We start from the raw sequence: 24,256 nt of genomic DNA, 5'->3' as shown, positions 1-24,256 counted from the left end.
GCTTCACTGTAGAACTAGGAGCTCTGGACTGCCAAGTTGGCAACATACAGTAGGAGAAGACCAATAGTCCCGTTGCTGTCTTGAGGAGATTTCATTACAGGAACCAAAAAGCAGCTGACTCTTGCCTCAGATGATTACTCTGCAAATTACTTTAAACACCAGGAGAACAAGGTACAAACACTGAGCAACATGGCAAAAAATGCTGCAATGTCATGTTAGGGAGATGGATGCTAATCACTTTCCAAACTTTCTCCATTCTTTCACATATTAGCTAAACAGGAAGACAGCCTGAATACCAGAAGAGACTCTCCAAAGACACGTTACGAACTGTCACTGCACAGTGTGGATTACAGAAACAATCCTTACCCACGGCAGAAAGCAGCAATTAGAAGCCTCAATACTACACCGCAAAACTCTTACAAGATCATGCCAAGTTACGAAATTCCAACTTGTCAACAAGTTCACATAGGCTACAGTTTTACATTTTGTTCTTCCTGACACCAGCTTCTGTGAGGGAGATCCAAATCACAAGGTATGGATTATGTTCTCAATCTTCTTATTAAAAACGGATTTGAAGCCATGTAATTTGGAAAATGCTGTTTTTGCAGGCATCAAACCGAGGGAAGAAATCTGAGAAATGCTTAACATTTTCAGTCAAACACTGTCTGAAGCCACGGCTTTCTTGATGCTATCAACGTTACCAACACAACCTTTTACAGAATTCTTTTACTGGGGTAGTAATCATCACATTAACTCATCTGCAAGGTTTAAGGTGCCCAGCTGCCAAATACATGAGACTGGCTGAGCAGAAAAGAGAGCACAGAAAGGACTGCAAAACTTCTCAGTTATGCCTGCATCGGTTCCCTAGGAAGACTGCATGACTTCTCTAGTCATGCTTTGTTTATCTCACATTTTACTCTCTGCAACCACTGATATGAGTCATGCCTGAAGTTTTCTGGTTTCTAAAAATGCCACAACTACACACTTTAAGTCCATAGCTAATTATTCAAGTTTCTCTAAAGATACTTTAAAGGGAGGGTTCAACAACTCATATGGGTGAAGAGACAGCTTGCCTGGGCAAGTACCAAAAGCAAATGCTAGGATTTCATTAAAGTAGGGGGAAGGAAGATGGAAGGGTAGCTAATCTTGCCTATTGGCAAAGTCGGCCTTTCAAATGCAAACCATGCGCAACCAACTTCACTGCTGTCTTCCCAAGATTGCAGAGTAGCTCCCTAAATACCTTAGGCACTCCTCCTCCCTCTTGAAGGAAAAACACAGCGGCAAAAACCTTTAACAGTGCCATGGCAAAACAAAGCAGGGGCACTTTTTTCTGGGATCTCTTCCTACACCATCTAAACTTATTTTGGATTTCTATTTGAATGTGTTTATGACAGATACATAAAGTAAACAGAGACAGAAAGACTCAGAGAAGGAAAGAAAAGCAGGAGCTAGGGGAGCCAGCCAACAAACATGAAAGGTTCCATGAATTAAAAATACATAGTAGACAGAAAATTGTTTGCACCACTAAATGGTGAGTGCAGTTGAAAACAAATGTTTCTACTCTTTTCACTTAAAATATACTGTATTTCTTTATGGATCTGCAGGGGAAAACAGAACAACCCACCTTCAAGGATCAGACTGTTTGAAAAAATGATTTTGTATTTTTAAAATGAACAACAGAAAAAGAAAAAAAAACCCCAATCAATTACAAATTTCCCCTACCCCCAAGCCAAAACCAAAACCACTTACCCATCTTTTGTCTGATCCACCACACCTGCAAGGAGCTGTACAGTGCTTGCATTAGGCAAACCATCTCCAATTATCTTCAAGTACCGTGTGACAAAGTCATTAGGAGACATGTAGAATTCTCCATTCTTCTCCACACTTGCATACTGTTAAGTGAATACAATATTTAGTGCTTCAACACATCCTTCTCCAGGCATTTAATACCATCACCCACAGTTTCCAATCACAAGCAAGCCTCTGTTATAGCAGATGACAATTCTGCTCCAGTGAACCTGGAACAGGTTCAGACCCAAACAGGAAGGAGTAAGAAGCGAGTACTCAAGCAGCTGCAGGCTCAGCTTCCCAGAAAATGAATGGCAGGCATATGATTTTTGGATTACATGTCAACAATTTCTCCATAGTAGTCTAGAAATGCTCCATAGCACCAAATATGTTTCTGAAGTAGAAGCACAAGCACATTTGCAAGCATGTGGCATCTCCAGCCCACTGAAACTCTGACAGCAGTAGGGCACTGCAGAATATCTTATTTATGTGAATTGACTCCTTCCTTAGGCATTCTACTTCAGGATGAGAAGGCAGGGTTGGTGACACCCGCAAAATGCCAGTGCAGCAAATGATCCTGAAGGAATGTCCACCTGGGGGTGCTGTTCTGAAGAACTCTACTGCATCACCTCCAGCCATGGAGGTTTCTCCTTAAGGAAAGGAGAACCTACAGATACTTCTCCTTGGCTGAAGTGCTGAAAGGAGGCCAAAGAATAGCATTTGCAGAAAAATGTAACAGCAAAACTTCAACTTTGACAAATCAGCACACTGCAGAAATAAGAGAAGAATTCTGACACCTGCCACACCTTATCCCTGCTTACACACAGTTACTACCATACTACTCCAGAAAACTGCTATTGACAGACCCAAGCATATTTGTTTCCAGGGGCAGCCTCCAGTAATCCATTACAAATAAAAGTAATATTAACATTTCTGAAGATAATATCTAAATAAATAAATAAATAAATAAATAAAATTCCCTTTGTTACCACCTCTACCCTCATTGCTAAGTCATCCCTCAAATTTTATAGTCCTCATTTTCTGAAGAAGGTCAAATTTGACCTTCTAAAGAATCCTAAAGATTGTCATTTAAGAAAAGCAAAAGGATAATAACAATCATTAAGAGGAAAAGAAATCCCAGTCATGATTTGTAGAACCATGTGCTAGCTTTAAGGGAAACAGGTCTATCTTGGGATAACAAATATGCACTGAGAACAGGAAAGAAACTGTTAATTTCGCTTTTTAAATTTTTTAAGGCAAGGCAGGATGATAAACTATCATTGCATCTCCCCACAGAGCATTATCCACACTAAAGTAATAAATAAATTAGGTCCCTATTGCTATTTTGTAGTGTACTTCAAACACAAGTTTTATTTCACGTTACTGTGGCTCTGCTAAGGGATGAAAACTGCCAGTTTTCATTTCATACTGGTGCCTGCAGCGTACCGTTATACCTGCTGTAGGCATATAACTCTCAGAGGGATGCCAAAGTGTTACAGTAAGTAGATTATTTTCTTCTAGTGCTATAGAAATACCATTTTCAGGTACAGCAATATCTTCAAGAAACAAGGCTTCAGAGAAGCAAGCCCAACAAAACATAACTCCCTTCGGCATCTATATATTGGATAGTGCTAAAGGATTCCTGTTTCAATAACACATGCTTTCTAGCTGCTATACTGCAAGGAATTTTGAATTGTATACTTTTATAAGAACTAACAGATCAATTGATTTCAATGTAATCATTTGCAGAAAGACAGACTCCTTCAGAATCCCAGTCTCAGAAACTTTTAACACAGCTGCTATTGAGAAACAAATCAAATAAGTCAGACAGCCTATGCTTCTACATTTCTTTTTTTTTCATCCAGGCTAACCCCCTGCTAGGGCACTCAATAACAGAAAACAGCACAAGGTTTCAGTGTCCCCCTGTTTCTTGTCACTGTGATTTACTCAAGTGTATTTGAAGTCCAATCACGTACTCTATACTACATATAGAAAATGACCTTGAAAAATGTCAGCTTGATCACTTTGACTAAAATCCAATCTCTTAGGGGTTATGTTAGAAGACTTAGAAGAAGTACTCTTGGAAATTATCATAACAAAGATAAAGAAAACATCAATTCTATTTGTTTTGGAGGAGCAACATTTAAAAAATGGTTATTTACAATTTTATTTCCCTCCACTTTGACAATTATACCCACAGAGAATTTGATATTATACATAGTACTTAATGGCTTTTTGGTAACTTATTTACACACATTTTATATAGTCAAGTAATAACAAGTTTAACCCCATTGTAAGTAAGATTTGCAAACATTCTATTGGGGATTTGACATACTAAATATGCTAAAAGTTAACTGCAATCCACTGCATTTAAACTGATAATTTTACATTTATTTCTACACTGAGGGTACCATTCCTAAATGGCAATCATATTTTTTAATTCTTAATTGAAGTAGGAAAGAATAGTTGTCAAATTCTTTTGTAAGTGAACATTCCACAATCTGCAGAAGCAACTGTACTGGCTTCACCACTTAAAACAGTCTGGAGAAGCCTAATTAACACTCTGGGCATCACTCATCTGTAGACCATGAAACAACATAAAACATTTTCTCATCATTTTTCCTTCTCAGGAGTAAGCAGCATGACAATCCTGCATTACAATGAACAAAACATTTAGCTCATATTTCATTACTTCTTTACTGGGATCCCTTCTTTTTAGTGGAAGGGAAAGCAAAAGAGGAAAAAAAAGAAGTCAGAGGTGGCATTTAGTGTGCTAAACTACAACCCATTCAATCCACCAAATCAGAAGGTTGAGGGAGCTACAACCTTCAGAAATGTAAGAGAGATGAATATCCATGGACAGGTAGGAAACTATTTTCACACTATTCTCAGCAAACCAACTAACCAACTTCCCCACCCTCCAACTGAGGATCACCTCATAGCTCAGAAGGGACTGGGCTTCTCTCTAGTGTGTTTATTTCCTTCTTCAATGCTACTATCTTCTCAGGTCAGTGGTCTACTCCCTGTCTGCATTTTCTGCTGCTGTGCTCCTGCTCTTCCAGTACCTTCCTCTGTAAACCACATAACCCCTTCTTTTCCAAGAGTCTTTTTGCTCCCCTGACAGATACAAGTTACAGGACTTAAGAAGTTAAATCCTGACTTTCTCAACTGAAAATCTCATTTCAGAGCTATAAATACTGACAGTATATAATAAAACTATAAATACAGGCAATATACATTGTGACACCTACACATATGTTAATAATAGCTCACAAGGGACAATGGAAAAAATACCAAGAACTACATGGGGAGTGGGGCATGATGCTGGAAAGCAAAGAGGGAGGGAAGAAACTGGAAAGGTATGAGCTGTCTCGGGCCCTCGTCATGTCCACAGAAATAATTCAGATACAACAGCTCCCTAATAGCACTGTGGCATCTACCTCATACTTATTCTTCAGAACCACGAATTTTTCTAATTTTTTTTTAGGTTTTTTTTTAATACCAGAATACCAAATTTACCCAGATAGTGGACTAATGAACCTTAGGAAGGCTAGACATAGTTATTTAAATTTAGGAAATGGGTCAAAGAAAGCCAGCTTCACAAAACCACAGAGTACTTTGGGTTGGAAAGGACTTTAGGACTTTTTAAAGATCATCTAATTCCAACCTCCCTGCCATAGGCACATACATGTCCCATTAGACCAGGTTACTCAAAGCCCCATCCAATCTGGCCTTGAACACTTCCAGGGATGGGGCATTCAGAACTTCTCTGGGCAAGCTCTGGGGATCTACCAATCTCACAGCAGGAGTTTCTTCCTTACTTCCTTAACCTAAACCTACCCTCTTTCAAAGTAATTCCCCCTTGTCCTATCACTTCTTGTAAAATGTCCCTATACTTGTGAAATGTTCCTCTCCAGATTATTTGTAGGCTCCCTTGAGGTACTGAAAGGCTGCATAAAATCCCCCTGGAGCCATCTCTTCTCCAGGCTGAACAATCTCAATTCTCAGTCTGTCTTCATAGCAAAGGTGCCCCAGCACTCTGATAATTTTTGCAACCCTCCTCTGGACTAGCTCCAACCGGTTCACACCCTTTTTATGTTGAGAGTCCCAGAGCTGGATGCAGCACTACCGGTGGGGTGTCACAGAGCAGGGTTGGAGAATCACCTCCCAGTTTTCAGCAGAACACTAAAGCACATTTCTCTCAAGTATATAAGCAAGTACTGAGTCTTTACTTGCGTGCTTTCCACAGCAGGCCAACAAAGAAGGAATTTCAGTTAAATAATAAATACGGCCAGCACTTCACATGGTGATCTTCCCAACACTTCTACAAATAACAGAAGCAGAGATAACCCTAAAGAAGAAAGGATGGCAAGGATGGAAGAAGAAAGTTTGCCAAATCATCTAACAGTAAGGTATCTACATGAACATTTTACCACATGTAAGAACAATAGTGAAACTCCTACCACACTCTCTGAACAATGCAGGTTTTTTCTAAGATAGCAATACTTCTTCTGAGTCAATACAATAATCACTCAGGAATATATCTGACTTCTTGGTGAGCATTGTTCAATTCTGATAATGGTATTTAAGTCTAACATGGTAATAATACGGTGAATGATTAATGGTTGGAAAAAAACTATCAAGAGTTGTATGCTGCAATAAATGGAGCAAAAGATATAAAAAAATTAAGCAGAGAGAGTAAAATATTTACTTTACACATACCTTCAAAAATATTGCTTTCAACTCAGCTGGATCAGCTCTTTTGGTTAGAGCCACCTACAAGTAAATACAATTACATTAATATGCATAGCTTACACAAAAGGTGCCAAAGTGTCATTTAAAAACAAGAACACAAACAACAGAATGAGTGATGAAAATATATGTTCACCTTAGATAAATTAGGCACTGCTTTAGTTGGCCATGCTCATTTTATCCATTTCACACTTACATAAGGTTATTCAATATTTCTGTTCCACTTCTGTTATGCAACCCTGCAACTCTTAAACAAGCACACATTAACAAGTCATAAAGATATTCAAGAACGAAATCTCTATAGCATACTTCTCTGCTGGGATTCAGCATTATACTATCTTCACCCCAGATTTTTACACTTCCAGTGCCTTTCATCTAAAGATTTCAGTGTACCATACACAGTCCATAAGTGATAAATGGCAAGAATTAAACACTCAGACTCACAAAGTTGTTCAAGAAAGCAGCTCCATAAAAAACTGAATTTCAATGTAACTATTCGTTTATTACATCACTATAATCTTACAGTGCAGATCTTTTTAATGAGATTAATTCAGAAAGCAGTATCTAGAGTATCTAGATTTTTCTGCAGATCACATTAGCAAGTTCAAACTAAAATCTAAGTTACATTTATCACTACAAGCCCAAAGTAGATTTTTTTTTCAAAACACTAAATCAAAAAATAGTCAACCCACTATGGAGTAAGTCCATCAATATTATCCTGGTTGATATACCATACAATCCTTTTGTTGCTTTTGGCAGTAAGTGGATGTGTCCCCTCAGTCTGTGCCTACTATAGTTTCCCTTTCCTTCTTCAGGATACCTTGACAAAATCTTGCTTGCTAACACAATAACCTTCATCTGACAAGTCAATTCAAACATCAATCTATTCCAAATCTAAAAAACAAATACTTTGCAAGCAAACATGGATTTTAAAAAAAAGTTTAACAGGGAATATAAACAGCCAAAGGACAAGACACACAATCTTACCCTCACTTAAGAATTAAACATCAGGAATGTTATCAATAAAACACTACTTTACTTTCCTAACTCTATAGCAATGGTAGACTGTAAAGGCAAACATGACCCCAAGTGCATTTCTAGAAGCATACTGGCCTACTGCAGAAAATAGAAGGAGTCTGTGTAAGTCTGAACAACAGCATTATATCCTCACATGTACACTTAATGATGAACCTTCAGTATAGTTCATTTAAAAACTAAAAAAGACAACAGAAAACCTCATAAAAACATGTAAAAAACCCCAAAAAAACTAAGCCAAAACCCAAAGTATTTTAAGAAAAGTGTATGATTAAGGTTTCTTACTAAAATTCTTTAAGTTTTTTAAAAGGGAAAAACCACACCTATGCTCAACTGACAAAGTCCACTGCTGGAGTCCCAGTCCTGTTGTTACACAGAAATTGGTGCGAAAGCATCGCAAAAAATCAAAGTGTAATTGTGAAGCTAAGAATACAAAAATGTGTGTTTTCTAAAGTGCAAGCTGTCCTAAATATAATCACTGTGAGCAGAGATTTAATTTAACCCTTGTTTTGTAAAAATCTGATAGTCTAGAGCTATTGGGAACTCTGTGGAAAGAAAAAAACAAGCAGTATTTCTATGCTGCTTCAATCCAGAACCTTGCCACTATACAAGCAAAGGAAAGACACTTCAAACACCTTTAGCCAGCAAATATAAATCAGTATCATATTTCATCTGTCTTTAAGTTCAAATTTTATACTGTCAGAGAAAGCTAAGTCTAAAGAAACCAAGGGAGGAAGAAAAGGAAAAGATATATGAACTTACACTACTTTCCTTTAGTTTCACTGGTATTAACAATTCTGAGAAACTTGGTGATATGCTCACAGGCCAGCTGCCATTTTTCAGCCCCCTTTTGATTACAGAGGAATTTGAGTGGTGTTTTCTACTGTCAATATTGAAAGATAGGTTGAAGTTGATAAGGTCAATGAATGCACAGAAGAACTGCAGACTAGGAGCCCAAGCAGCGGCTGCATACCACAGCTTTTCTCCATTTGCTACAGTCTACTTCCTCATTCTTCCATTCCCCAGCAAACAGGAGAGGAAAGGTATGGTTAACACCGCATTATTTGGTGCATCCATGTCACATCTACAAATGTGCTTTCTGAAAAGTGTGTCTGATTCCAATTGAGGAAAAGAGCCTCTATTACATTACATGAGAACTTCAGGAAGACTGATGCTAATGCAGCCATACCAGTGGCCAAAATAAGCATTTAATTCAGCTTTTCATCCATACCCAGCCATAGGCAAGGCTGCACCCACTGCCATAAAAACTGATCCTGATGACAGGTGTTACTAGAAGATTCCCACTCTAGAAAAGGTCAAAATATTACTTTCCATACCATTCTGTAAATTGTTATGTCAACAGTTGAAAGGCTAAGTAACCTGATGCCAACAAGACTGCAAGCTGACAGGTAACATGCTTGATGAAAAGTGACCCACAGACGAAAGCTGTTTCTCCATCAGTCAGCTCACATGATATTTACTGACTCTCACATAACTGGGTTCAGGTGATGTGTTTTGTTACTGGAAAGACTTCTCCATTTTACTACCATCTTTTCTCCATAAAGATAAAAGCAGTTATGAGCTGGCAGGCCTAACACCTCTCTAGTGGCATGAGAAGGCATTTGATAAAGGAGATCTGAGTGAAATAATGTTGCTATTGCTCTTTACAAAGAAATACTATGTAACAGATACACTTAAAACAGCAACTTCTCTTAAGTAAGGTTCAGGGAAGAAAGCCCTCCAACAAACATTTATTATCAAAAAAAACCCCAGGAGACAACAGAGTACATCAACTGAAGTGCAGGACTATAATCAAATTAGAACCCTCTACAGGGAAGATTGGGATAATGTATAGAAAATATCAGCAGGGATTTTCATTCCTAAGGTAGACACCTGAAAGTCTTTAGCAACATACTACGTGTACATGTGTGTTATATATGAAGAATGAAACAGAACAGGCAATATAAGAACTGCACTTAAAAATGCTGACTCCTTCCCATTAGCATTAACACTCAACAAAGGGTGCACAGAGACAGGGAAAGCTCTGTGAGAGACAGTAACACAGACTGATTTGCACACTGGAGCTCATCATATCTTTAGACTCCCTTGCACCTTGACCTTAACTTCCGCCCATTTTCTTCAGCAGACCTCTTTTCTCCTTATTGACTTATGCTCAATTTACATATGCATTTTCAGTCTCACTTCCATACTCAAAATTAAATGCAGAGTCTTTCCATATAAATATAACTGTACAACATAAGAAAACAGAATTCACTGAGAGTAAAAGAAGATTATATTACATTTCCAACCAATTCTACTAATATATTTGTCATACACAAGGTAGAAGAAACAGGTTGTGAAAGATTGCATGGTATCAAAAGACACAAAAAGACTAATAACATAGTGCGCTCCATCCAGTAAAGAACAACAACATGGATGGGCAAGAAAGAAAAAGGGCAGCAGGAAAATCATAATTAATGTCAGTATAACATTAATCTAATGACAAAAATATAGTTAGTATCTGATTGTCCCACCTTTACAGCAAGATCATTTTGGTAGCCACAGTCTGAATAGAGTAGAAAGGTGATTATGATCCAGGAATACTTGGGAATTGCTAAAATATTCCAGAAAGTTTATTGCAACAACAGCAAGTCCTAATCCAAGATAAAGATATAATGTTCTTTCTTTCTTTTGTTTTAGTCTGAATACAATGCAGATGTGAAGGAAAAATAGAGGTAAGTCTGCCCCCCCACAACTCAATATCTTTAAAACCTCCTGACACCAAGCAGGTAAGATGCTGGACAGCTGTCCTTCTCCAAGCAGAGAGCCAGAGCTGAACAATGGTGAGCTCAGTCTGTTCGGTTCTAGAGAACACTGTCTACAGACACATACAGAGAAAAGATATTTGATGAAAGGCTCAACAAGTGATCACAAACTCTTGTAACTTGTGTTGAAATTAAGATTATTTTTCAGAAGTTCATCCATTCTTAAACACAACTTAAGAATGCAATGTATTTCATACCACTACAAGACCTCAAATTAAAATTGAAACCTTATGTCTTGTAGGGGTATTCTTTTATTTCATCACAAGTTATTGAGTCCACCTGCAAGACTCAAACACATGTGGCCCAGTTTATGTAAGAGGTCAGATTAGATCATTGTAATGTTTCCTTCTGGCTAAAAGTATACATATACACTTCAAATGTGCAACTCCAAAGGAGATCAAACTGGGGTTTGACCTTACATTCTTGTTTAAATGAGTGACTGGAATATCGGAAACCAGTTGGAGCACAGTTACTGGCCAAGTCTGAATTCAGACCACAAACCCATAATACTGTTTAAGTATTATGCCAAGACAACACTCTAGCTTTTATTTTAATACAACTAACCTGTTCATGTAGATGAAAATCATCTTTCTTCCATATTTAGACTAATATTACCATAAACATATATAATAATTCTCCTAACCTAGCAACTCTCCTTGGTCGCTTTCCGTCATCATACCCATATCCTAAGTTACAAGTGTTCTGTATCAGCATCTGTGCAGGGCACTGTTTCCTGTTTCAGCTGCCTCAATATGCATTTTCTGTTAGTCCAACATGCATATTGTCACCTCAGCAAAAGAACTGCCATTCCTTCTACAGTAAAAGAACTTGACTGTGATCTACAGTGGAAAGTGAACTACACAGAGCTTGACATTACATGGAAGATTTTAAGCAAGATGTGGACCAGCTCACCAAGCAGAGAATCAGACAACTGCAAGGAGAGCTGGCACTGAACACAGATCAAAACCCTTCTCAACAGACCTCCTTAACAGTAAACTGAGTATGTCTCCTAGGAAAATCAAGTTAGATAGCATTTGGCATATCTGCCCAAAGGCTTAGGATAAGAAGAACTGAAGAGATGTTGCCAACTACCAATCAGGTAGGTACATCCAGCCTGATCAGTCTGAGCACAATCAGCCTTGAGACAAAAACCTTTCTTTTCTAAAAGCAGTTCTGATCCTCACAGTTAAACATTTCAACTACACTTTGCAAAAGTCTAACCCTACACTAAGCAGCAGTTACTGCATTCCTTTGTCTAATAACACCTAGCAAAGGTAAGATAAATGAATGCTATTGACAATAATCGACAATCTTCAGTGGGATCTTTTCATATCCTACAGACTGGTTGAGCATGGAGAGATGCAGAATGAGCACTGTTAAAACTAGACAGTAGTGCTGAGTCTACCGCACACACTGGTGAAGCAAAACTAATTTGTCAGCTAACAAAGACAACATATCTCAAGCAAAACTATTCACATCCATCTTCACTTCATCATAATTATAAATCTCTGGGCAATTCCCAGTCTTCTGCACCATGGGAGGTGGAAGCCTCACTTCCCCCACGTGCATCAAAGCTAACAAACCTACTTTACCATGCAATTACCTTCTAGCTTTGATCCTACTTTCAAAGTCCCAGAGCAAATGAGGATGGCTTGTTCATAAGATGGTTCTCACACAAGGAGACTCCCAATGAACCACAGTATTTTTGCACACAAACTCATCAGGGACCAATACACAGTTACCAATTATATACACACAGGAAAACCCTTGTCCGTTGTCCAATACTTCCAAGTAGGTACAGAAATCTGGGTGATAGTAGTACATATCTTAAGAAAAACTGCTACAAGAATTTCCAAGATTAGATAATCGATGCTATGTAAAAATACCTTTAGAGTGTGTACTTGAACAATTTTTGTACTTAAAGACCTCAAAAACAGAAGGACAGTAAAACTACCCCAATACAAAGGTAAAAATAGCTAGGCATCGCCATTGCTTAGCTAAATCATTTAACTAAGGGAAAAAGCACCAACCAACACAAACCAACTCCAAACTTCAAGCACTTATCAGAAAATGGAGTTAGGAACAAACTGGACTATTTGTAGTCAGCCTCCAGACTAGGACAAGAATACAACAGCTACCATTCCTGGAACAGGGTTGATACACTTCCCAACAGTAAGAAACTGAACCTGAAAACCTAAACTTTGTTAAAAACAGAAACTTCTTTCATTTTTCACGTTACTATCAGAAAAAGCCCAGTTCTCCAATCACTCTGTCTATCCATCATAAAGTGCTACTATACTGTGACTGTAACTTCTCCCTCAAAGTAATATTCCCTATTGTCTCGTAGCTCTTCTACAACGTATTTTTACTCAGGACAGTGATCCAAAGATACACAAGTGAGCCACGTTGTGATGGCCATTATGCAACATTAACATGTTCCCGCGTATCTCAGCAAACCAGAGCTCACCACTCACTTGAAGAATGCAATATTTCTACATAAGATATATTAGGGGTCCTTCAATAAAAAAGTTTATTTTCAAAGGAGCTGCTGAGAATGGTCAAGTGACATTTTTATCCAGTCATGGGTATGTTTCAAAAATTCAAATTCCCGCTCATCATAGATGGATGAGATTATTATAGATGTTAATGCTGCTACTTTACTTCCTTACACCTTTCAGAAAGAGAGTCATATCTAAGAATTATGAACCTGATAAAACACATTTGGTGGCTATCTCAGCCCAGATTAGACTTTCCCTTTTGATTCTCCCAGGGCATGTTTTGTTACAATAATGCTAATGTACAACCAGTGCAGTGACCATAAGCTCAAGACATCAACTGCTTCATGCTCATCTTTCAAATACAATCATCCCAGTTCCAGCAATTTGGCTTCTAGAGGCTTACATCTAGCAGAAAAACATTCATCTCACCCAAAGCAGCAAAGGATAGGAAAATTCTCCAGCGTAACCACTGCAGGATTGAAAGCAGTTTCTGAAGAAAGCAGACAGTGAAGATACTGAATGACACTGTTACCATTCAAAAATTGTAAGAGAGAACTGGCAGACTATTAGGGCAGCATGAATCTTACCTGGCATTCAATGTTATTAAGGTAAAATGCATATCTTAACCAGGATGAAGCAATGGGTAGGTAACAAGACAAAAGGCCATTTAACATCATGGTTCTCAGGAGGTGGCACCTTCAGGAAGCATCATCTCACAGCTGTGCAGGGCAACACTGGGCTCTGAGAGATCCATCTCTGAATGCAACACACAAGTCAGTAACAAGCCCCTCCAAGGCGCCCACACTCATGGTGCTCAAGGTTCCCAACAGTTCACAGCTTAATGGAGACAATCACTCCTGGTTTCACCAGTGGTTGGGGTCTGAAGCTTCGAGCTTCAGACCCCAACCACCACCCAAAAACTCACTTTCCCCTGCCGAAGCACAAAGCAGCCATAACAGCCTAAAGAGGTTCTTCCACCAAGAAATCCAAAGATTATTGACCAATAATTGCACAATAGGAATTATGTGGGAATAACTGACAGGTAAATGTGTTTTGTTTCAGTGTTGTGTTTTCTTCTTCAAAGACAGAAGTTCACTTTTCAAGATCCTGTTTATAATCAAGTTCATCTATTCAGCTCTATTCAAAGTACTACACTTCAGCAGCTCAGAGAACTGCGAAGGGTGTGGGAGTGGGCATAAATCCTTATGCATGTATGGATCCAATCCACAAACTTAAAAAGAACAAATGACACCTGCACAATGGAAATAACATCACACACATCAAGTAAAGTTATTAAAAGGCTATAAATGGTGAGACTCAAAGAAAAGCCAAAGTCCTGTGGTAGGAACCCTTCCCCAAAGCTAACAAAATAACAGGAGCATTCCAGAACATACTTGGGCAAAAGGTAACAATTTTCTACTTGAAACACAAAAAGTATGTTATTTATTTTTCTTTTTTATATCCCTACAGCACTCAACACAGTGGCATACTGGGTCATGGGAAGCATGGCCATGGTCTGTGAAAGCTGAATCACAGTAACTATCCATCTTTCCTACATAAACATGTCAATAAGCCTCTGACTATGGAAAACCTGGACTTTCACATTAACAAAGTATCTCTCTCCCTTAAAGATTTTTACCTGTCATCTCAAAATATATATGCCAAAATATGTGTTTGCAAACACACTCTCTTTTGCCTGTAAACAAGGGTAGCACTGTTTGTTCAACTAGCACCATATGGGTTTTCGTTTAAACTTATTACATAATCTCCCTGAAGACAGGGAGTACAAAGTAAAGGCAGTTTAACATTTTATTTCACAATTCTTACCTTCAATATTAACAACAAACAACTGCTTGATGTTTAAATATTAGCAGATTACACAGCTACCACAGGACACTGTGGTTGTGTGACCTTCATTCTTGCTAAAGATCTGAACTGAAAAGTGAAGCTATCAAAGAGGGTACTTGGAAATATACAGTTTCAAGCGGGAATATAAAATGAAGTAAAGTGAAGACCCATATTTTTTATGCAATGCTGTCACTGTAATCCTAGGGGTTTATCTGCCACTGACTTGCCACACCTCAGTCAAAACTGTTAAAGAGTTCACAATAACTCTCCATAATTCACCTGAGTTGTAAGATACCTGACAACAATAATTAAAATCTCCTCATCTCCCTAAGAAACTGTGGAAACATTTTCAGCATTTTAATTACAAACTATTCTGATTTTAGCTTGAATGATTTTGGCTTCTCATCTGTGAGTCTATTTTATCAGAGATATTTGCATAAAGAAATAATGTTTCATTAAAACATTACATTTACTTCTGCTGCATTGCCCTCCGAATGTCTTTGTGAGATCACTTGGTGGCAGTGGAAATAATGATGATGATGTCAAACTGAACATTTTGATTTAAAGATGGGAATTTAAAGATAAAATCCTTAAAATTACTTTCAGGAAAGCATTTTTAGCAGAGGGGAAATCAATATCGAACATTTTTTTTTTCCAAGAAATGGACTTCATTTGCTTTGAGGGCATTGCTGTCCAACTAAACTGTAAAAATACCAGATTAACAAACACAGAGCAGTGTTTAACTGAGTGCTAGAGAAGACTTAGTACTTTTCTTTTAATGTCTCAGTAACCAGAAGCTTTTCCATTTCATTCCTTGGACACTTGGGTTGATGTCAGCACCCTGACATCACCACATGAATTCAGAACAGCATGTCTGCCATCCCACAGTATCCTACGTTTTAGCCCAAACCGTAAAAACTTTAGCAGAATTCCAAAAAAACCTCTTTTTGACCAGTTGATCCTGCACTTTGAAAAACAAAAAATTAATGCTTTACCTTAAAAAAAAATGCTGAGTGATCAATCAGTGATTACACCTCACAGCTTTCACAACCTGCACTACCCCCAGAAAATCTGCAGTGAACAGAAAAGCCAGGAGATCTCACACTAGTTTTCATTATATATACCTTTCTTTGATCAAATTGTGGGTCATACACAACATAAAGCCCCATGTTTCCAAAGCTACAAAAGAATTGTAGGCACGCGTTCTGTATAAAACTTCCTAAAAACACTAGAGGAAAACAAGTGTATTTGGCAGTCCTTCTGTACATATTTTGCTGCGATATTTCCATAATTTTCACGAGTTCAGTGCTCTCTTGACTTCCTTCGCTTGCCACACATCCTCAGGAAAAGGGAGAAAAGCTGATTTATTATCAGCTTGTTAATGGCACACAGAGTAAGAAACTATTAAGTGCTATTTCAACAGTACAGAATTTGAATTCTTGCACACTTGAGAGTTAAGTATTTTGGTCTTGGCTAGTCTCATACCTGAGATACTGAATCTATAGGTTACATGTAACGCAAAACCAAAAGCAAATTGCAAGAGTTTTAGTCATTAGGAGTTTTGCACCACTCTTTTCTTTATGGAGACAAAAGAGGCTCAAAACTCCTGTAGTATAATCTTCACAATGCAGAAAAGACTGAACCTGCTGCTTCACACCAGTTAGTCTTGACAGAAAAGATTCAGACCAAGTGACTGATCTAGGTCTGTGAACAGAGTAAAAGCAGCTGTATAAAGTTTGTTGTTGCCATGTTTTTCTTCCTTTTGAACAGCATCAACATGGGACTAATTCATGATCTTTAGAAAGTAGTTTCCAGTTAGACTGACACACAATGGCAAGCAGTCTTAGACAGGTGAAGTGACAGGAAGGAGGAAGGCTGACTTGATGTCAGTGACAAAAACTATTTTAATGGAAATGTGAAATTATTCAAAAATTTCTTCTCCCAAACACGTGAAGATTTCTCTAGTCAGATTCAGACTGCACAATGGGCTGAGAGAAGGAATCAGGCAGATGCAGTATTTTTACATACCATGTTTTTCTAATGGCTTTTCATACTCAGTGCCTCACTTAAAGGTTTCTTCTGTCAAAGATCTGTTAAATCAGTGATGTTTCATCAAATAGTAGTTGTCAAACATGATAAAGAACTACAATAATAAAATACGTGACCAAGAGGTTTTAGCAGCCAAGGATTCAGGGAAGACTGGAAATAGGTTGCATTTCCAAGGCAGAGAAAAATGACAATAGTAATGAAGTCTGCTGTTTGTATTCAGTAACACTAATTTTCAGACCTCTTTTATCCTAAAATAAGACCTATACATCAGGTCATACAATGGACAGATATGACAGGAAAGTCAAATAACAAAGGACAGATGATAACGCATGACTGCTATTACAGGACATATCTTTCAATTAAGTCTTTTAAGTAGGGAGACTCCTGCCCTGCTACTGATATGAGGCAACATCCCAGTCTCTCTCCCACACTAAGAGCCCACATCAGACCCCAGACTTGCCTAAGCAGATGTAGAGAGCACCTGATGTAAAAGAACTGCAAAAAAAAAAAAAAAAAAAAAAAGCAAAGCCACACCATAAACACGCACTACTAAGAGGCATTAAGACAGAAGGTTCTATTTCTCAGTATAGGAAACCACATGTCTACACATTTGAACACAGACCTTCAAACCAGAGCTGCATGTACAGACATAGAATCTTTGTGTCATGATCTTGCTGACGGCCTTTCATGTTTTGGAGACGTTACCTGCATTTTGATTAACACCCATCAACCTTTGATGAAAGATTTAGTCAGATGCCGCTCAAGCTACTCCAACACTGAATAATTTGCTCTAATTTATTTCTTTAAAACTACTCTAATTTACTGCTTTACTTTGATGAAGTGGGCACTTTTGATAGCTTCCCAGAATTAAATATCCATTGGCTGAAGCAAAAGCCCAAAACCCCCCACAAAATGATGATTCTACTGCTGAGAGAGTTCAGGGAAGTTGGGATAAGAAACAGCAACTAAAATATAAAGACAATTAGAATTTCTTCCTCCTACTAGCTGGATGATTGACATTTGGTTTAAGATCATCCTTGTGAAAGCCTCCTTCCCTGTTGACTGAGTGCATTTTTAAGTAGTGGGTAAACATCATCAGGAAAGAAAAATGTGTGCCCTTCCATATTCTGAAATCTACAGGCATTCTTCCCTGTACACAATGTCAGAATGAAAAACAAAGCACAGTGAGTGCTAGTTAATTTTTTCTCTTCATCTCTTTGCAAAGCCAGCTCTAAAAAAAGACTCCAACCTGCCACAGAACCTTCTTTGAACTCCATTTCCTATTAAGTTTAAACTTATCTCCTCAGCTAGAAATAAAGCTTGGCTCCAGGAAAGAACATTTTTAAATCCTCAGTGAATAAAGATCAGGTAGTATTCACCTACAGAAACCAAAAAAAAGGAAAAGGTAAATACAAACCAGTGCATGGAGCTGGAAAAATCTCTGGTCAATGGCATTTGCCCAACCACCCTCTGGGTGAAGAATAACAATCTGATTCCAGTAAATCAAATTTCAATTACAAAGGAAGCACCAACAAGACCACTGTCACAAACAGAGAAATAATAAACACTATTGGGGAAACAACAAGTGAAATTCAACTATATTAAATCTCTGTTCTCATCTTTTCTTAAAGTTTTCAGTTGAAGAAATTTGTTCAGCTGTATGAAATACTCAGACTTTCATTCCCCACACCTTATCCCAGTGCAGTTCCACAACTGCTCAGGAATGATTTATTTTAGACTTGCTCAACAGCTGTTTAACTCAAAAGCCATGGTTTTGATACTTCAGAATACTAATTACACAAAAACATCTGAATCACAGAATATGGTGAACTGGAAGGGACCCACAAGGATCATCAAGTCCAATCCTGCACAGGACTGGTCCCTGCACAGGGCCATCCCCAAGGTGACTGAACAACGCCCTCCCCACCAAGAGCCCGAGGGCATTGTCCAAACACTGAACTCTGTCAGACCTGGTGCTGTGACTCTTCCCTCGGGAGCTGTTCCAGTGCGCAACCACCCTCTGGGTGAAGAACCTTTTCCTAATATTCAGCTTAAACCTCCCCTGACACAACTTCAGGTTCTTCCCTTGGGTTCTGTCACTGGTCACCAGAGCAAAGAGATCAGTGTCTGCCCCTCCTCTTCCCCTCATAAGGAAGCTCTAGACTGTGATGAGGTCTCCCCTCAGTCTCCTCTTCTGTAGGAGGAGAGAAAACAAACTCTGCTTCTATTTATTTATAAGGTTGGCTAATAACTATGGCCATCTAGCTACACAACATCTACTGTATTCTAGCTTTGAAATTAAGTTTACTCTTTCAATCCTTCAATTACTTTAATCATCAAGGCCATAACAATCACAGTTGTAAAAAGCACATGTATTACTCTTCTGATAGGTCCCCATAATTGCAAAAATAACCTTTAAAAACCCTGAAATTTTTAAACTGATGGATTTTTTTTTTTAACTAGACATTAAGAGTTACAGTGTACATTATCTTCACATGGGATTGATTCACAGTGGGACCTGAAGACTGGAAAATAATTTAAAGACTGCACCCTTTAAGTGTAATGTTAATACCCTTCAAGGAAAATTATTCTTTGAAATTTCTGTTTTGAAAAGAAGACACAATCAAATTCCAGCTATATTATTTGTGGCTAATCTCAATATAATCTAACAATAGTTCTACAGATAACTACAACTCTAGGACTGTTATTGCCAGCTCACCAAAACTTGGACCTTAGCAGATGAATTTAATTCTGTATTCAGGCAGCTTCTATCAGATAATATATGCTGGTCAAAAAGCATTTAAAGAGCTTTAAAATGCTCAATTTCTACAGGATTTTTCTTCAAATTACAACATGACATTAACTATTTGCCTCCCTGATCAGTTTATTTTGCATCCAGACAATCCTGTCCTAGATACCCAAAAGAGGTGCTGGAGTACACTCATTATTAGCTTTCTGCAAAGCACTGCACTTGACAAAAAGGTGACTTACAGGTCTGAATAAATATTCGACTATGTTTCTCTCCATATTACATCAAATTTAATTAACCAGCTGTATGCGATAAGATGCAGTGTTAACATCTTTTTCCATCATTTGCACCTGGTTTTCACCAAAGAGAACCAGTAATAATGCAAACAGCACTAATAGGGCTGGGAAGGGTTCACCTCTCCTAAGGACAGTTTGTGGAGTGAGAATTAACAGTCTCAAGAGAGGTTACATGTTCTATTCATTGCAATCACAGTCACCTAAAATATTAACAGTATGAATGCCAAAAATGTGAAAAGACTACAGAGATGCGCAGAGTAAAGAAAATTTGCCACTTAAGAATGGAAACACTAAAACAATCACCAGCTGAGTTAGCACTATTTACAATAAACTTAGATTTCCTAAGTTTTCCAAATATGATATCTGGGTTATAAAAAAAAACCCAACAAATCAAACCAAAACAAACAAAAAAACATAACAGAAAAAAACCTGACACAAATACAAATCCCAGAAAAGGTCTAAGGTGTCTGTTCTCAGAGTACCCTGCTTCCAGGTCTGGTCCAGAGCCTTTGAGATCAGGACTTCTACCAAAGCGATAAACAAGTATTATTGATGCTAACGTAGACTGGCTAGTAGGGAGCAAGACCAAGGGCATGTGAAGGTCATAAGTTGTAAAGACAACAGTAACCTAAACCACAAATGCATGAAACCTCTCTGTAGCTTTGTTTTTCATTTTGACCTTTACACATTTTAATATGGATAATTCATAAAATGACAGAATGCTTAACAATTCACATCTGTATCAATCACTCAAAAACTACCAATCAAAGGAAAATAAAACACAGATTATCACACGGCTCTCAATGTTCCCTCATCTTCAGCATCTGTCATCAAAGTCATCCTCCTTTAATTTCCCACATTTCTGAAGAGTTAGGATTTACTTTCTCAGAGTTAGAATTTCACCAGCTGCCTGACTCCTACAGACTAAGGCTGCAGTCTTCTTCTGTGAGTAGCGTTGAGCTAAGGCTGATGGGCACTTTAGAAAAACATGCAGGGACCAGCTAGGCTAATCAAGGCAAAACCCACCACAAACTTGCCTAAAGCAAGGGGCAGTTACTCCTTCTACAGCAAAGTCAGGTCACTTCTGAATACATAAATAAGCCAATCAGAGACACATCGTTAAAAAATACAAAAGCAACACAACAGTAGAAACCATTTGCAAGGGAAGGCTGATTTTTAACTTCTGCTTCCTCAGAAAAATCCTTTTAAAAATATTCCTATCAGTCGAGGTATCAGCCTATACCCAGAAAATGGGACAAAATACTTTAAAAGAGTTTAAATATTTAAAAGAAAAATTATGACAAAGCTTTCTTGGTGTTTCAGTTCCATTTTTTACTTTCCTTCTTTCAATTTAAATTTTTGCCCACTGGCACGTAAGTAACTAGTGGGTAATTAGTTGACCAATTAGTTCTATGACAATCTCACAATTCTGCCTATGCAATATTACAGTTACATCCGCATGGTTACATTCTTGCACCACATCTCCTACCTTCAGGGAAAAATCCCTACAACCTCCATGGCTATCCCAGCATGAACAATGGCTGACAACAGACAAACCACTCACCAAAAGTAAAAACCTTGCCTTCTTATTTCTCTGCCAAGCAGTGGAAAATGTAAAAGCATCTATAAATGCACAGCAGTAAATATTCCTATAGTGGTCACACTAAACAACCCTTGACAGGTTTCCAGCTTAAGGTATTTCTATGCTCAGTGCCATCCACATAACTCTTTAAACTGCTTTGCTGTGAACTGTACTAGGGAACTGATCTGATCTGATGCAAACAAAACCAATTTATATACACTAAAAAAAGAAAAATAAATTGTGTCACTTTTTTCCCAGTCAGTTATCCATTCCAGTTCACTCCAGCACTACCATAGGATTGCCACTGAATCATTACTTAGTGAAATCACAACTTCACAGCTACCACCAGTTTTTAAAAACTGCAGTGACCTGGCAGTTCAGGAAACAAACAGGTACCTCTCCACACCAACGCAACCAACAGAAGCAAGTTCAGAGCAGAGAACAATCAGCCCAGCAGTAGGAAGGCAAAGAACCAGTCCTAAAGACCTGGTCTAGCCTAGCCTTGGCTTTCAAAGAAGAACCAGTAAGATCCTAAAGCTATGGAGTAGTGATGATACTAAGATTTTAGAAGCATTTTTAAAAGGTCTGGCTGTGTGGGCACAAGTCTGCCCATCTCAGTGCACTCTTTACAAATAAAACTTGTGTTTATCTATTTACAAACTCCACATTGCTCAGCCTCTGAGGGTCTGATCCATTAGCATGTTGCACTACCTCTAAACACAGCATGATGCAAAAACCATTCCATTTGTACAAGCAGAAAGTCACATGCAATTTAAGGTTTTAGGATTCCAGAAGTCTCATCAAGGTGCACATCCAGAACTGTCGCAGCCCTGATTTGAGCATGTACAGACATTTCAGACACACTGACCACAAGCCTAGCAACTACACATGCAACAGGTCTAATGCACATTGGCAGTGAGCACCAGGCTGCAACCCTCCGAAGCTGTGGCAGCTGGAGGCATCGTTCATGCAAAACGCATCAACACTGCTGGCAACAGAGAATCCAAATCTTCCCCCCTCTCAGCTGGGTACCATAATGGCTAGCAACTGAATCAGGCTCTGGCCACACCTCTTGCCCCCAGTCCTTGTGTTGCATTATAACAACACAGTGCAATGGCCCTGCCTGAAACAGAGGTGCAAACCTCTGTTTAAAGATCCTCCAGGGACTTCCCTTTTCTTCATCCCTGTTCTTTCATATCCCACTGGCTACCTTAGATGATCCCTAGTGAGCACACTGGCTGTTTTGGTACCGATTCCTGACACCTCTGGTAGGTTTCTTAATTCCAAAGTCAAGTGGATAAAAAAGTTAGGCACGGAGATGTCAGTCTAAAGAACAGCAAAAAAAAAAAAATCTTTTTCTAAATTGGTTTTCACATGGCCAGAGTGTAAGGCAGATCTTCAAGGAGACTGGAAGAGTGACTATATCGGTCAGCACAAAAACACTTCTGGCAGGGTACCTAGGCATGCAAGATAAATATATGAATCATGCAGCTGATGTTTAGGGATCTCACATGTATCCAACAAGAGGAATGTGATTAGTCCTGCAACAAGCTGTATTTCTTCTGTTTCTTCTCTAAATGCACACAGTTTGGTGTACATGCAGTCACTGCCACTCTCTCTCTCAAATGCTTCTTTTTTTCCTCTTCAGAGGAAAAGAAAAATGCCAACAACCCATTCCTTGTGAGCAATTTCATTCTTTAACACACTGGATTTTGTTCAGGTCAAGTAACATTTTTAGTAAAGAATATAATTGCAATTGCCTGTTTCTAAGATCTTGTAAATAGCATGACATTATTTTAAAAACTGCATTTACAGTGTTCCTTTAAGTGTTTTAACACAGCTTCAGTTGAAATTGCTTTATTCCAAAGCAATTGAATATAGAGTATTTTTATAATGACCTTTTTGTCTCTCTGCAAATAACAGATACAGATACTTTCCAGAAAGAGAATGCATCAGAAAACATGCAACCTTACATTTTACTAGCCATAGTTATCTAGCACCATAAAACATCAGTTACTGAAGATTATGCTGTAGCTAAAGCAAAACAGCATGATTAGCAGAGTCAAGTAGTGCCTAGAGGCCTTATGCAAGTTTAGGTTTGGCACCATACAAACACACAGGCTCTATTCAGTATGGTAAAGCCATTCTACAGCCAAAGCACAGGCAATTCCATAGATCAAAAGCAAAAATTAAGCTAAAATTCAGCAGCACATTCATTCCATCTTCCAGGATATACAGTATCACATACCTCCTTGTCATACTCCTTGGACAACATAGACAAATATAAAATAGATATTGGCCTAAACAAGCTGGTCAGAAGACACATTGTTATCATTCAGGGCTGTAAGCTTGTTTACATTACAGCTCCAGGAGGAGTGCCTTTAACATGTGGTTTGAGGCACACATCGAAGAGCTCCTCTAACCTCCTGTGACACAAAGCTGCATAGAAAGAGCAAATTATTTCCCGGTGTGATAAAATCCAGATAACTTTAAATACTTTTCAGTAGGCATCACAAAAGACAAGGTATACACATAACTGCTGGATCCAGTAGCCCTATCCTAGGCTATACATGAAGCAAAGTCACCCTGCAATTCCTCTTACAGGGATACCATAATGGAAAGGACCAAGTTCCAAAAACTTGCCAAGACCACTGGCAGTTGCAACACGCAATGCCATCAGTACGTAACATATTGAAGACATAAAGCAACCCCTTCCACCACCTCCTCTTGCCCCCACCTTGCTCTGATAAGAAAAGGTGGGGTCAGAGAGGACATAGTAGCACAAAGACACAGGTAAACTCAACTGAGACAAAAACCCCACTGCAATAAATCTT

General features: G+C 38.4%; 1 protein-coding gene across 5 annotated transcripts in view; it reads right to left on the bottom strand.

Annotated features, from left to right (window-relative positions):
- Positions 1 to 24,256, bottom strand: part of SLC25A13 (solute carrier family 25 member 13) — a 98,303-nt gene that overhangs the window by 68,559 nt on the left and 5,488 nt on the right. For 4 of the 5 annotated variants that reach the window (XM_041408834.1, XM_041408833.1, XM_041408835.1 and 1 more), the window contains 2 exons: positions 6,511 to 6,564; positions 1,750 to 1,892 (listed from right to left, as the gene is read on the bottom strand). In XM_041408834.1, coding sequence (XP_041264768.1) covers positions 1,750 to 1,892; positions 6,511 to 6,564 — 197 coding nt within the window. Of the gene's footprint in view, positions 1 to 1,749; positions 1,893 to 6,510; positions 6,565 to 6,676; positions 7,609 to 24,256 lie in introns of those variants that run through there. The other variant, XM_041408836.1, reaches the window with a different exon arrangement.

This window comes from Onychostruthus taczanowskii, unplaced genomic scaffold, assembly GCF_017590055.1.
Source record: "Onychostruthus taczanowskii isolate IOZ18803 unplaced genomic scaffold, ASM1759005v1 scaffold3, whole genome shotgun sequence".
NCBI classification, from domain to species: domain Eukaryota; kingdom Metazoa; phylum Chordata; class Aves; order Passeriformes; family Passeridae; genus Onychostruthus; species Onychostruthus taczanowskii.
The sequence above is the reverse complement of the archived record's forward strand: the minus strand, read 5'-3'. Positions and strand labels throughout refer to the sequence as shown.